This window comes from Oncorhynchus masou, chromosome 8 (genome assembly GCF_036934945.1).
Source record: "Oncorhynchus masou masou isolate Uvic2021 chromosome 8, UVic_Omas_1.1, whole genome shotgun sequence".
Classification (NCBI taxonomy): Eukaryota; Metazoa; Chordata; class Actinopteri; order Salmoniformes; family Salmonidae; genus Oncorhynchus; species Oncorhynchus masou.
In genome coordinates this window covers 1,132,047-1,148,634 of record NC_088219.1, presented here as the reverse complement: position 1 = coordinate 1,148,634, position 16,588 = coordinate 1,132,047, and the positions used below count along the sequence as shown (strand labels likewise).

General features: G+C 47.3%; 1 protein-coding gene across 1 annotated transcript in view; it reads left to right on the top strand.

Moving 5' to 3' along the window:
• Positions 1–16,588, top strand: part of hephl1b (hephaestin-like 1b) — a 96,102-nt gene that overhangs the window by 44,287 nt on the left and 35,227 nt on the right. The window contains 2 exon segments of the mRNA XM_064971064.1: positions 7,347–7,601; positions 10,249–10,423. Of these exon segments, the coding sequence (XP_064827136.1) occupies positions 7,347–7,601; positions 10,249–10,423 (430 nt within the window).

Here is a 16,588-nt window from a genome sequence, read left to right as displayed (position 1 = left end):
CTTTAGCTGACACTCTAGGATTCCTCTTAACCACATTGAGCTGCTCTGTGCTCTTGCAGTCATCTTTGCAGGACGGCCACTCCTAGGGAGAGTAGCAACAGTTCTGAACTTTCTCCATTTATAGACAATTTATCTTACCGTGGACTGATGAATATCAAGGCTTTTAGAGATACTTTGTAACTGTTTCCAGCTTTATGCAAGTCAACAATTCTTCATCTTAGGTCTTCTGAGATCTCTTTTGTTCGAGACATGGTTCACATCAGGCAATGCTTCTTGTGAACAGCAAACTCACATTTTGTGAGTATTTTTTATAGGGCAGGGCAGCTCTAACCAACATCTCCAATCTCGTCTCAGTGATTGGACTCCAGGTTAGCTGATTCCTGACACCAATTATCTTTTGGAGAAGTCATTAGACTAGGGGGGTTCACATACTTTTTCCAAACTACACTCTGAATGTTTAAATTATGTATTCAATATAGACAAGAAAAAAAATACAATAATTTCTGTGTTATTAGTTTAAGCAGACTGTGTTTGTCTATTGTTCTGTCTCAGATGAAGATTAGATCAAATGTGATGACCAATTGATGCAGAAATCCAGGTATTTCCACAGGGTTCACAGCCACTCCAGTAACCTGGACATTGAATAAGGTTCTGACCTGTATATACAACCACTCCAGAACCCTGGACATTGAATAAGGTTCTGACCTGTATATACAACCACTCCAGAACCCTGGACATTGAATAAGGTTCTGACCTGTCTATACAACCACTCCAGGACCCTGGACATTGAATAAGGTTCTGACCTGTATATACAACCACTCCAGAACCCTGGACATTGAATAAGGTTCTGACCTGTCTATACAACCACTCCAGAACCCTGGACATTGAATAAGGTTCTGACCTGTCTATACAACCACTCCAGGACCCTGGACATTGAATAAGGTTCTGACCTGTATATATAACCACTCCAGAACCCTGGACATTGAATAAGGTTCTGACCTGTATATACAACCACTCCAGGACCCTGGACATTGAATAAGGTTCTGACCTGTATATACAACCACTCCAGGACCCTGGACATTGAATAAGGTACTGACCTGTATATATAACCACTCCAGAACCCTGGACATTGAATAAGGTTCTGGTACTGACCTGTATATACAACCACTCCAGGACCCTGGACATTGAATAAGGTTCTGACCTGTATATACAACCACTCCAGGACCCTGGACATTGAATAAGGTACTGACCTGTATATATAACCACTCCAGAACCCTGGACATTGAATAAGGTTCTGTACTGACCTGTATATACAACCACTCCAGGACCCTGGACATTGAATAAGGTTCTGGTTCTGACCTGTATATACAACCACTCCAGAACCCTGGACATTGAATAAGGTTCTGGTTCTGACCTGTATATACAACCACTCCAGGACCCTGGACATTGAATAAGGTTCTGGTACTGACCTGTATATACAACCACTCCAGAACCCTGGACATTGAATAAGGTTCTGGTACTGACCTGTATATACAACCACTCCAGGACCCTGGACATTGAATAAGGTACTGACCTGTATATATAACCACTCCAGAACCCTGGACATTGAATAAGGTTCTGGTACTGACCTGTATATACAACCACTCCAGGACCATTGAATAAGGTTCTGGTACTGATATACAACCACTCCAGGACCCTGGACATTGAATAAGGTACTGACCTGTATATATAACCACTCCAGAACCCTGGACATTGAATAAGGTTCTGGTACTGACCTGTATATACAACCACTCCAGAACCCTGGACATTGAATAAGGTTCTGGTACTGACCTGTATATACAACCACTCCAGGACCCTGGACATTGAATAAGGTTCTGGTACTGACCTGTATATACAACCACTCCAGGACCCTGGACATTGAATAAGGTTCTGACCTGTATATACAACCACTCCAGAACCCTGGACATTGAATAAGGTACTGACCTGTATATACAACCACTCCAGGACCCTGGACATTGAATAAGGTTCTGACCTGTATATATAACCACTCCAGAACCCTGGACATTGAATAAGGTACTGACCTGTATATACAACCACTCCAGAACCCAGGACATTGAATAAGGTTCTGGTACTGACCTGTATATACAACCACTCCAGGACCCTGGACATTGAATAAGGTTCTGGTAGGTATATACAACCACTCCAGGACCCAGGACATTGAATAAGGTTCTGGTTCTGACCTGTATATATAACCACTCCAGGACCCTGGACATTGAATAAGGTTCTGGTTCTGACCTGTATATACAACCACTCCAGGACCCTGGACATTGAATAAGGTTCTGACCTGTATATATAACCACTCCAGGACCCTGGACATTGAATAAGGTTCTGGTTCTGACCTGTATATACAACCACTCCAGAACCCTGGACATTGAATAAGGTTCTGACCTGTATATACAACCACTCCAGGACCCTGGACATTGAATAAGGTTCTGGTTCTGACCTGTATATACAACCACTCCAGGACCCTGGACATTGAATAAGGTACTGACCTGTCTATACAACCACTCCAGGACCCTGGACATTGAATAAGGTTCTGGTACTGACCTGTCTATACAACCACTCCAGGACCCTGGACATTGAATAAGGTTCTGGTACTGACCTGTATATACAACCACTCCAGGACCCTGGACATTGAATAAGGTTCTGACCTGTATATATAACCACTCCAGGACCCTGGACATTGAATAAGGTTCTGTACTACAACCACTCCAGAACCCTGGACATTGAATAAGGTTCTGACCTGTATATACAACCACTCCAGGACCCTGGACATTGAATAAGGTTCTGACCTGTATATATAACCACTCCAGAACCCTGGACATTGAATAAGGTACTGACCTGTATATACAACCACTCCAGAACCCAGGACATTGAATAAGGTTCTGGTACTGACCTGTATATACAACCACTCCAGGACCCTGGACATTGAATAAGGTTCTGGTACTGACCTGTATATACAACCACTCCAGGACCCAGGACATTGAATAAGGTTCTGGTTCTGACCTGTATATATAACCACTCCAGGACCCTGGACATTGAATAAGGTTCTGGTTCTGACCTGTATATACAACCACTCCAGGACCCTGGACATTGAATAAGGTTCTGACCTGTATATATAACCACTCCAGGACCCTGGACATTGAATAAGGTTCTGGTTCTGACCTGTATATACAACCACTCCAGAACCCTGGACATTGAATAAGGTTCTGACCTGTATATACAACCACTCCAGGACCCTGGACATTGAATAAGGTTCTGGTTCTGACCTGTATATACAACCACTCCAGAACCCTGGACATTGAATAAGGTTCTGGTACTGACCTGTATATACAACCACTCCAGGACCCTGGACATTGAATAAGGTTCTGGTTCTGACCTGTATATACAACCACTCCAGAACCCTGGACATTGAATAAGGTTCTGGTTCTGACCTGTATATACAACCACTCCAGGACCCTGGACATTGAATAAGGTTCTGGTACTGACCTGTATATACAACCACTCCAGAACCCTGGACATTGAATAAGGTTACTGACCTGTATATACAACCACTCCAGGACCCTGGACATTGAATAAGGTACTGAGTATATATAACCACTCCAGAACCCTGGACATTGAATAAGGTTCTGGTACTGACCTGTATATACAACCACTCCAGGACCCTGGACATTGAATAAGGTTCTGGTACTGGTTCCAGGACCCTGACATTGAATAAGGTACTGACCTGTATATACAACCACTCCAGAACCCTGGACATTGAATAAGGTTCTGGTACTGACCTGTATATACAACCACTCCAGAACCCTGGACATTGAATAAGGTTCTGGTACTGACCTGTATATACAACCACTCCAGGACCCTGGACATTGAATAAGGTTCTGGTACTGACCTGTATATACAACCACTCCAGGACCCTGGACATTGAATAAGGTACAGACCTGTATATACAACCACTCCAGAACCCTGGACATTGAATAAGGTACTGACCTGTATACAACCACTCCAGGACCCTGGACATTGAATAAGGTTCTGACCTGTATATATAACCACTCCAGAACCCTGGACATTGAATAAGGTACTGACCTGTATATACAACCACTCCAGAACCCAGGACATTGAATAAGGTTCTGGTACTGACCTGTATATACAACCACTCCAGGACCCTGGACATTGAATAAGGTTCTGGTACTGACCTGTATATACAACCACTCCAGGACCCAGGACATTGAATAAGGTTCTGGTTCTGACCTGTATATATAACCACTCCAGGACCCTGGACATTGAATAAGGTTCTGGTTCTGACCTGTATATACAACCACTCCAGGACCCTGGACATTGAATAAGGTTCTGACCTGTATATATAACCACTCCAGGACCCTGGACATTGAATAAGGTTCTGGTTCTGACCTGTATATACAACCACTCCAGAACCCTGGACATTGAATAAGGTTCTGACCTGTATATACAACCACTCCAGGACCCTGGACATTGAATAAGGTTCTGACCTGTATATATAACCACTCCAGAACCCTGGACATTGAATAAGGTACTGACCTGTATATACAACCACTCCAGAACCCAGGACATTGAATAAGGTTCTGGTACTGACCTGTATATACAACCACTCCAGGACCCTGGACATTGAATAAGGTTCTGGTACTGACCTGTATATACAACCACTCCAGGACCCAGGACATTGAATAAGGTTCTGGTTCTGACCTGTATATATAACCACTCCAGGACCCTGGACATTGAATAAGGTTCTGGTTCTGACCTGTATATACAACCACTCCAGGACCCTGGACATTGAATAAGGTTCTGACCTGTATATATAACCACTCCAGGACCCTGGACATTGAATAAGGTTCTGGTTCTGACCTGTATATACAACCACTCCAGAACCCTGGACATTGAATAAGGTTCTGACCTGTATATACAACCACTCCAGGACCCTGGACATTGAATAAGGGTTCTGACCTGTATATACAACCACTCCAGGACCCTGGACATTGAATAAGGTACTGACCTGTATATACAACCACTCCAGGACCCTGGACATTGAATAAGGTTCTGGTACTGACCTGTATATACAACCACTCCAGGACCCTGGACATTGAATAAGGTTCTGACCTGTATATAACCACTCCAGGACCCTGGACATTGAATAAGGTTCTGGTTCTGACCTGTATATACAACCACTCCAGAACCCTGGACATTGAATAAGGTTCTGGTTCTGACCTGAATAACAACCACCCAGGACCCTGACATTGAATAAGGTTCTGTATATACAACCACTCCAGAACCCTGGACATTTAATAAGGTTCTGGTACTGACCTGTATATACAACCACTCCAGGACCCTGGACATTGAATAAGGTTCTGGTACTGACCTGTATATACAACCACTCCAGGACCCTGGACATTGAATAAGGTTCTGACCTGTATATACAACCACTCCAGAACCCTGGACATTGAATAAGGTTCTGGTACTGACCTGTATATACAACCACTCCAGGACCCTGGACATTGAATAAGGTTCTGGTACTGACCTGTATATACAACCACTCCAGGACCCTTGACATTGAATAAGGTTCTGACCTGTATATACAACCACTCCAGGACCCTGGACATTGAATAAGGTTCTGGTTCTGACCTGTATATACAACCACTCCAGGACCCTGGACATTGAATAAGGTTCTGGTTCTGACCTGTATATACAACCACTCCAGAACCCTGGACATTGAATAAGGTTCTGACCTGTCTATACAACCACTCCAGGACCCTGGACATTGAATAAGGTTCTGACCTGTATATACAACCACTCCTGGACCCTGGACATTGAATAAGGTTCTGGTTCTGACCTGTATATACAACCACTCCAGAACCCTGGACATTGAATAAGGTTCTGGTACTGACCTGTATATACAACCACTCCAGGACCCTGGACATTGAATAAGGTTCTGGTTCTGACCTGTATATACAACCACTCCTGGACCCTGGACATTGAATAAGGTTCTGGTTCTGACCTGTATATACAACCACTCCAGGACCCTGGACATTGAATAAGGTACTGACCTGTCTATACAACCACTCCAGGACCCTGGACATTGAATAAGGTTTTGGTACTGACCTGTATATACAACCACTCCAGAACCCTGGACATTGAATAAGGTTCTGGTACTGACCTGTATATACAACCACTCCAGGACCCTGGACATTGAATAAGGTTCTGGTTCTGACCTGTATATACAACCACTCCAGAACCCTGGACATTGAATAAGGTTCTGACCTGTATATACAACCACTCCAGGATCCTGGACATTGAATAAGGTTCTGACCTGTATATACTTTAACTCTCATCGTAGTTCTGTGGTGTTGTTTATTTGTGCATTGGGGGGAAAGAGGTCTCAAGGTAAGAATGTCACTGTATTGTTTTACACCTGTTGTATCCTGGGCAGGGGGTGACTCAAATCTATCTGTATCTCTTCTCTGCTCCCCTCTCCTCATCTTCTCCTCATCCTCTTCTCCTCCTCTCCTCATCCTCCCCTCTCCTCATCCTCATCTTCTCCTCATCCTCTCCTCCTACTCATCTTCTCCTCTTCCTCTCCTCATTCTCTCCTCATCCTCTCTTCATCTTCTCCTCTCGTCCTCCTCTCCACATCCTCTCCTCCTCTCCTCCCATCCTCATCCTCCCCTCTCCTCATTCTCATCTTCTCCTCATCCTCTCCTCATCATCTCTTCATCTTCTCCTCTCGTCCTCCTCTCCTCATCCTCCTCTCCTCATCCTCTCCTCATCATCTCCTCATCCTCCCCTCTCCTCATCTTCTCCTCATCCTCCTCCTCTCCTCCTCCTCATCTTCTCCTCTTCCTCTCCTCATTCTCTCCTCATCATCTCTTCATCTTCTCCTCTCGTCCTCCTCTCCTCATCCTCTCCTCTCCTCAACCTCTCCTCCTCATCCTCTCATCCTATCCTCATCATCCTCGCCTCCTCTCCTCCTCATGCTCTCCTCATCCTCTCCTCCTCTAATCTCTTCCTCCTCTCCTCCTCTAATCTTCCTCCTCTCCTCCTCTAATCTCTTCCTCCTCTCCTCATCCTCCTCTCCTCATCCTCTCCTCCTCTAATCTCTTCCTCCTCTCCTCATCCTCCTCTCCTCATCCTCTCCTCCTCTCCTCATCCTCTCCTCTCCTCCTCTCCTCATCATCCTCTCCTCTCCTCCTCTCCTCATCCTCCTCTCCTCATCCTCTCCTCTTCCTCTCCTCATCCTCTCCTCTTCCTCTCCTCAGCCATAAATGGGTATATGTATGGTAACCTGCTTGACATGAAGCTGTGCCAGGGGCGCAGGGTGGCATGGCACCTGTTTGGGATGGGCAACGAGGTGGACATACACTCCGCATACTTCCAGGGCAACACCCTATTGGACCGTGGTCACCGTGCCGACACACTCAGCCTGTTCCCGGCAACCTTCGTCACCGCGGCGATGGTTCCCTTGGCGACCGGGAAATGGCTGCTGAGCTGTCAGGTCAACGACCATCTACAGGGTAAGTCATCTGACCCCAAACACCTGACCTCTGACCCCTGACCTACCAACCACTAACCTATCATTGACCACTAATCACGTATCGTTGATTGTAATCTGATCTGCGTGACAACCTCCAGAGGTAGACATGGACTCGTGTGGCCACTAGCGTAGCTGAATAAGCTGTGTTAAAGCAGGAATGGAGCAAAAACCTGCACAACCATTATCTGGCCACACTAGACCTCGATAGATAGGACAGTAGTTCCAACCAGTATCTGGCCACACTAGACCTCGTTAGATAGGACAGTAGTTCCAACCAGTATCTGGCCACACTAGACCTCGTTAGATAGGACAGTAGTTCCAACCAGTATCTGGCCACACTAGACCTCGTTAGATAGGACAGTAGTTCCAACCAGTATCTGGCCACACTAGACCTCGTTAGATAGGACAGTAGTTCCAACCAGTATCTGGCCACACTAGACCTCGTTAGATAGGACAGTAGTTCCAACCAGTATCTGGCCACACTAGACCTCGTTAGATAGGACAGTAGTTCCAACCAGTATCTGGCCACACTAGACCTCGTTAGATAGGACAGTAGTTCCAACCAGTATCTGGCCACACTAGACCTCGTTAGATAGGACAGTAGTTCCAACCAGTATCTGGCCACACTAGACCTCGTTAGATAGGACAGTAGTTCCAACCAGTATCTGGCCACACTAGACCTCGTTAGATAGGACAGTAGTTCCAACCAGTATCTGGCCACACTAGACCTCGTTAGATAGGACAGTAGTTCCAACCAGTATCTGGCCACACTAGACCTCGTTAGATAGGACAGTAGTTCCAACCAGTATCTGGCCACACTAGACCTCGATAGATAGGACAGTAGTTTCAACCAGTATCTGACCACACTAGACCTCGTTAGATAGGACAGTAGTTCCAACCAGTATCTGGCCACACTAGACCTCGTTAGATAGGACAGTAGGTTCCAACCAGTATCTGGCCACACTAGACCTCGTTAGATAGGACAGTAGTTCCAACCAGTATCTGACCACACTAGACCTCGTTAGATAGGACAGTAGTTCCAACCAGTATCTGGCCACACTAGACCTCGTTAGATAGGACAGTAGTTCCAACCAGTATCTGACCACACTAGACCTCGTTAGATAGGACAGTAGTTCCAACCAGTATCTGGCCACACTAGACCTCGTTAGATAGGACAGTAGTTCCAACCAGTATCTGGCCACACTAGACCTCGTTAGATAGGACAGTAGTTCCAACCAGTATCTGACCACACTAGACCTCGTTAGATAGGACAGTAGTTCCAACCAGTATCTGGCCACACTAGACCTCGTTAGATAGGACAGTAGTTCCAACCAGTATCTGGCCACACTAGACCTCGTTAGATAGGACAGTAGTTCCAACCAGTATCTGGCCACACTAGACCTCGTTAGATAGGACAGTAGTTCCAACCAGTATCTGGCCACACTAGACCTCGTTAGATAGGACAGTAGTTCCAACCAGTATCTGGCCACACTAGACCTCGTTAGATAGGACAGTAGTTCCAACCAGTATCTGGCCACACTAGACCTCGTTAGATAGGACAGTAGTTCCAACCAGTATCTGGCCACACTAGACCTCGTTAGATAGGACAGTAGTTCCAACCAGTATCTGGCCACACTAGACCTCGTTAGATAGGACAGTAGTTCCAACCAGTATCTGGCCACACTAGACCTCGTTAGATAGGACAGTAGTTCCAACCAGTATCTGGCCACACTAGACCTCGATAGATAGGACAGTAGTTTCAACCAGTATCTGACCACACTAGACCTCGTTAGATAGGACAGTAGTTCCAACCAGTATCTGGCCACACTAGACCTCGTTAGATAGGACAGTAGGTTCCAACCAGTATCTGGCCACACTAGACCTCGTTAGATAGGACAGTAGTTCCAACCAGTATCTGACCACACTAGACCTCGTTAGATAGGACAGTAGTTCCAACCAGTATCTGGCCACACTAGACCTCGTTAGATAGGACAGTAGTTCCAACCAGTATCTGACCACACTAGACCTCGTTAGATAGGACAGTAGTTCCAACCAGTATCTGGCCACACTAGACCTCGTTAGATAGGACAGTAGTTCCAACCAGTATCTGGCCACACTAGACCTCGTTAGATAGGACAGTAGTTCCAACCAGTATCTGGCCACACTAGACCTCGTTAGATAGGACAGTAGTTCCAACCAGTATCTGACCACACTAGACCTCGTTAGATAGGACAGTAGTTCCAACCAGTATCTGGCCACACTAGACCTCGTTAGATATGAGAGTAGGTTCCAACCAGTATCTGGCCACACTAGACCTCGTTAGATATGAGAGTAGGTTCCAACCAGTATCTGGCCACACTAGACCTCGTTAGATAGGACAGTAGTTCCAACCAGTATCTGGCCACACTAGACCTCGTTAGATATGAGAGTAGGTTCTAACCAGTAAGCTTTCCTTCAGGGGTAATTCAGTTCACTATGTGGTTCTTAATTACAGCCTGTATAACTCTGGCCTGCTCTCACTCTGTCCTGTCCTTACCTTTCTGCGTGTGTGTGTGTGTGTGTGTGTGTGTGTGTGTGTGTGTGTGTGTGTGTGTGTGTGTGTGTGTGTGTGTGTGTGTGTGTATCAGCCGGTATGCAGGCTCTGTATGAGGTGGTTTCCTGTGATGATGATGTCAGCCCCTCAGTAGCCCCCCCTGCTGGCCCAGTCAGGAAGTACTACCTGGCAGCAGAGACCGTTACCTGGGACTATGCTCCTACCGGGATGGACACACACACCAACCTGTCCCTCACACTGCCCGGCAGGTAACACACACACCAACCTGTCCCTCATACTGTCTGACAGGTAACACACACACCAACCTGTCCCTCACACTGCCCGACAGGTAACACACACACACACCAACCTGTCCCTCACACTGTCTGGCAGGTAACACACACACCAACCTGTCCCTCACACTGTCTGACAGGTAACACACACACCAACCTGTCCCTCACACTGTCTGGCAGGTAACACACACACCAACCTGTCCCTCACACTGCCCGGCAGGTAACACACACACCAACCTCTCCCTCACACTGTCTGGCAGGTAACACACACACCAACCTGTCCCTCACACTGCCCGGCAGGTAACACACACACCAACCTGTCCCTCATACTGTCTGACAGGTAACACACACACCAACCTGTCCCTCACACTGCCCGACAGGTAACACACACACACACCAACCTCTCCCTCACACTGCCTGACAGGTAACACACACCAACCTCTCCCTCACACTGCCCGGCAGGTAACACACACACCAACCTGTCCCTCATACTGTCTGACAGGTAACACACACACCAACCTGTCCCTCACACTGCCCGGCAGGTAACACACACCAACCTCTCCCTCACACTGCCCGGCAGGTAACACACACACCAACCTGTCCCTCACACTGCCTGACAGGTAACACACACACCAACCTGTCCCTCACACTGTCTGACAGGTAACACACACACCAACCTCTCCCTCATACTGGCTGACAGGTAACACACACACACACCAACCTGTCCCTCACACTGCCCGACAGGTAACACACACACACACCAACCTGTCCCTCACACTGTCTGGCAGGTAACACACACACCAACCTCTCCCTCACACTGTCTGACAGGTAACACACACACCAACCTGTCCCTCACACTGCCCGGCAGGTAACACACACACCAACCTGTCCCTCACACTGCCCGGCAGGTAACACACACACCAACTTGTCCCTCACACTGTCTGACAGGTAACACACACACCAACCTGTCCCTCACACTGCCCAGCAGGTAACACACACACCAACCTGTCCCTCACACTGCCCGACAGGTAACACACACACCAACCTGTCCCTCACACTGTCTGACAGGTGACACACACACCAACCTCTCCCTCACACTGTCTGACAGGTAACACACACACCAACCTCTCCCTCACACTGCCCGGCAGGTAACACACACACCAACCTGTCCCTCACACTGTCCGACAGGTAACACACACACCAACCTGTCCCTCACACTGTCTGGCAGATAACACACACACCAACCTCTGTACAGTGTACATGCCTGTCAGTGGAGGCTGCAGAGGGGAGGACGGTTGTTAGTGATGGCTGGAATGGAGTCGATGGAGTGGTATCACCCATGGAAGCCATCCGTTGTCTCCGTTCCAGCCATTATAATGACGTCCTCCCTCAGTGTGTGTGTGTGTGTGTGTGTGTGTGTGTGTGTGTGTGTGTGTGTGTGTGTGTGTGTGTGTGTGTGAGAGGCTGTAGTGTTTGTCGTGTGTACTCAGCACTCCACCACTCTGAACAGGTCCAGTCTCCAGCTCTACTGTTTATTCCACTCTGAACAGGTCCAGTCTCCAGCTCTACTGTTTATTCCACTCTGAACAGGTCCAGTCTCCAGCTCTACTGTTTATTCCACTCTGAACAGGTCCAGTCTCCAGCTCTACTGTTTATTCCACTCTGAACAGGTCCAGTCCACCAGCTCTACTGTTTATTCCACTCTGAACAGGTCCAGTCTCCAGCTCTACTGTTTATTCCACTCTGAACAGGTCCAGTCTCCAGCTCTACTGTTTATTCCACTCTGAACAGGTCCACTCCACCAGCTCTACTGTTTATTCCACCCTGAACAGGTCCAGTCTCCAGCTCTACTGTTTATTCCACCCTGAACAGGTCCAGTCTCCAGCTCTACTGTTTATTCCACTCTGGACAGGTCCAGTCTCCAGCTCTACTGTTTATTCCACTCTGAACAGTCCCACTCCACCAGCTCTACTGTTTATTCCACTCTGAACAGGTCCAGTCTCCAGCTCTACTGTTTATTCCACTCTGAACAGGTCCAGTCTCCAGCTCTACTGTTTATTCCACTCTGAACAGGTCCAGTCTCCAGCTCTACTGTTTATTCCACTCTGAACAGGTCCAGTCTCCAGCTCTACTGTTTATTCCACTCTGAACAGGTCCAGTCTCCAGCTCTACTGTTTATTCCACTCTGAACAGGTCCAGTCTCCAGCTCTACTGTTTATTCCACCCTGAACAGGTCCAGTCCACCAGCTCTACTGTTTATTCCACCCTGAACAGGTCCAGTCTCCAGCTCTACTGTTTATTCCACTCTGAACAGGTCCAGTCTCCAGCTCTACTGTTTATTCCACTCTGAACAGGTCCAGTCCACCAGCTCTACTGTTTATTCCACTCTGAACAGGTCCAGTCTCCAGCTCTACTGTTTATTCCACTCTGAACAGGTCCAGTCCACCAGCTCTACTGTTTATTCCACTCTGAACAGGTCCAGTCTCCAGCTCTACTGTTTATTCCACTCTGAACAGGTCCAGTCTCCAGCTCTACTGTTTATTCCACCACTCTGAACAGGTCCAGTCTCCAGCTCTACTGTTTATTCCACTCTGAACAGGTCCAGTCTCCAGCTCTACTGTTTATTCCACTCTGAACAGGTCCAGTCCACCAGCTCTACTGTTTATTCCACTCTGAACAGGTCCAGTCTCCAGCTCTACTGTTTATTCCACTCTGAACAGGTCCAGTCTCCAGCTCTACTGTTTATTCCACTCTGAACAGGTCCAGTCTCCAGCTCTACTGTTTATTCCACCACCCTGAACGGGTCCAGTCTCCAGCTCTACTGTTTATTCCACTCGGAACAGGTCCAGTCCACCAGCTCTACTGTTTATTCCACTCTGAACAGGTCCAGTCTCCAGCTCTACTGTTTATTCCACTCTGAACAGGTCCAGTCCACCAGCTCTACTGTTTATTCCACTCTGAACAGGTCCAGTCTCCAGCTCTACTGTTTATTCCACCACCCTGAACAGGTCCAGTCTCCAGCTCTACTGTTTATTCCACTCTGAACAGGTACTGTCTCCAGCTCTACTGTTTATTCCACTCTGAACAGGTCCAGTCCACCAGCTCTACTGTTTATTCCACTCTGAACAGGTCCAGTCTCCAGCTCTACTGTTTATTCCACCACCCTGAACAGGTCCAGTCTCCAGCTCTACTGTTTATTCCACCCTGAACAGGTCCAGTCCAACAGCTCTACTGTTTATTCCATTCTGAACAGGTCCAGTCTCCAGCTCTACTGTTTATTCCACTCTGAACAGGTCCAGTCTCCAGCTCTACTGTTTATTCCACTCTGAACAGGTCCAGTCTCCAGCTCTACTGTTTATTCCACTCTGAACAGGTCCAGTCTCCAGCTCTACTGTTTATTCCACTCTGAACAGGTCCAGTCTCCAGCTCTACTGTTTATTCCACTCTGAACAGGTCCAGTCTCCAGCTCTACTGTTTATTCCACTCTGAACAGGTCCAGTCTCCAGCTCTACTGTTTATTCCACTCTGAACAGGTCCAGTCTCAGCTCTACTGTTTATTCCACTCTGAACAGGTCCAGTCTCCAGGTCTGAACAGTCTCCAGCTCTGCTGTTTATTCCACTCTGAACAGGTCCAGTCTCCAGCTCTACTGTTTATTCCACTCTGAACAGGTCCAGTCTCAGCTCAGCTCTGAACTCCAGTTTATTCCACTCTGAACAGGTCCAGTCTCCAGCTCTACTGTTTATTCCACTCTGAACAGGTCCAGTCTCCAGCTCTACTGTTTATTCCACTCTGAACAGGTCCAGTCTCCAGCTCTACTGTTTATTCCACTCTGAACAGGTCCAGTCTCCAGCTCTACTGTTTATTCCACTCTGAACAGGTCCAGTCTCCAGCTCTACTGTTTATTCCACTCTGAACAGGTCCAGTCTCCAGCTCTACTGTTTATTCCACTCTGAACAGGTCCAGTCTCCAGCTCTACTGTTTATTCCACTCTGAACAGGTCCAGTCTCCAGCTCTACTGTTTATTCCACTCTGAACAGGTCCAGTCTCCAGCTCTACTGTTTATTCCACTCAGGTCCACAGGTTTATTCCACTCTGAACAGGTCCAGTCTCCAGCTCTACTGTTTATTCCACTCTGAACAGGTCCAGTCTCCAGCTCTACTGTTTATTCCACTCTGAACAGGTCCAGTCTCCAGCTCTACTGTTTATTCCACTCTGAACAGGTCCAGTCTCCAGCTCTACTGTTTATTCCACTCTGAACAGGTCCAGTCTCCAGCTCTACTGTTTATTCCACTCTGAACAGGTCCAGTCTCCAGCTCTACTGTTTATTCCACTCTGAACAGGTCCAGTCTCCAGCTCTACTGTTTATTCCACTCTGAACAGGTCCAGTCTCCAGCTCTACTGTTTATTCCACTCTGAACAGGTCCAGTCTCCAGCTCTACTGTTTATTCCACTCTGAACAGGTCCAGTCCACCAGCTCTACTGTTTATTCCACTCTGAACAGGTCCAGCAGCTCTACTGGTCTCCAGCTCTACTGTTTATTCCACTCTGAACAGGTCCAGTCTCACCAGCTCTACTGTTTATTCCACTCTGAACAGGTCCAGTCTCCAGCTCTCCAGCTCTATTCTTTATTCCACTCTGAACAGGTCCAGTCTCCAGCTCTACTGTTTATTCCACTCTGAACAGGTCCAGTCTCCAGCTCTACTGTTTATTCCACTCTGAACAGGTCCAGTCCACCAGCTCTACTGTTTATTCCACTCTGAACAGGTCCAGTCTCCAGCTCTACTGTTTATTCCACTCTGAACAGGTCCAGTCTCCAGCTCTACTGTTTATTCCAGGCCTGAACAGGTCCAGTCTCCAGCTCTACTGTTTATTCCACTCTGAACAGGTCCAGTCTCCAGCTCTACTGTTTATTCCACTCTGAACAGGTCCACAGGTGTCCAGTCTCCAGCTCTACTGTTTATTCCACTCTGAACAGGTCCAGTCTCCAGCTCTACTGTTTATTCCACTCTGAACAGGTCCAGTCTCCAGCTCTACTGTTTATTCCACTCTGAACAGGTCCAGTCTCCAGCTCTACTGTTTATTCCACTCTGAACAGGTCCAGTCTCCAGCTCTACTGTTTATTCCACTCTGAACAGGTCCAGTCTCCAGCTCTACTGTTTATTCCACTCTGAACAGGTCCAGTCTCCAGCTCTACTGTTTATTCCACTCTGAACAGGTCCAGTCTCCAGCTCTACTGTTTATTCCACTCTGAACAGGTCCAGTCTCCAGCTCTACTGTTTATTCCACTCTGAACAGGGTCAGCTCAGTTTATTCTGAACAGGTCCAGCTCTACTGTTTATTCCACTCTGAACAGGTCCAGTCTCCAGCTCTACTGTTTATTCCACTCTGAACAGGTCCAGTCTCCAGCTCTACTGTTTATTCCACTCTGAACAGGTCCAGTCTCCAGCTCTACTGTTTATTCCACTCTGAACAGGTCCAGCTCTACTGTTTATTCCACTCTGAACAGTCCACTGTTTATTCCAGTCCAGCTCTACTGTTTATTCCACTCTGAACAGGTCCAGTCTCCAGCTCTACTGTTTATTCCACTCTGAACAGGTCCAGTCCTCCAGCTCTACTGTTTATTCCACTCTGAACAGGTCCAGTCTCCAGCTCTACTGTTTATTCCACTCTGAACAGGTCCAGTCTCCAGCTCTACTGTTTATTCCACTCTGAACAGGTCCAGTCACCAGCTCTACTGTTTATTCCACTCTGAACAGGTCCAGTCTCCAGCTCTACTGTTTATTCCACTCTGAACAGGTCCAGTCTCCAGCTCTACTGTTTATTCCACTCTGAACAGGTCAGTCTCCAGCTCTACTGTTTATTCCACTCTGAACAGGTCAGTCCAGCTCTATTCCCTCTGAACTGTTTATTCCACTCTGAACAGGTCCAGTCTCCAGCTCTACTGTTTATTCCACTCTGAACAGGTCCAGTCTCCAGCTCTACTGTTTATTCCACTCTGAACAGGTCCAGTCTCCAGCTCTACTGTTTATTCCACTCTGAACAGGTCCAGTCTCCAGCTCTACTGTTTATTCCACTCTGAACAGGTCCAGTCTCCAGCTCTACTGTTTATTCCACTCTGAACAGGTCCAGTCTCCAGGTCT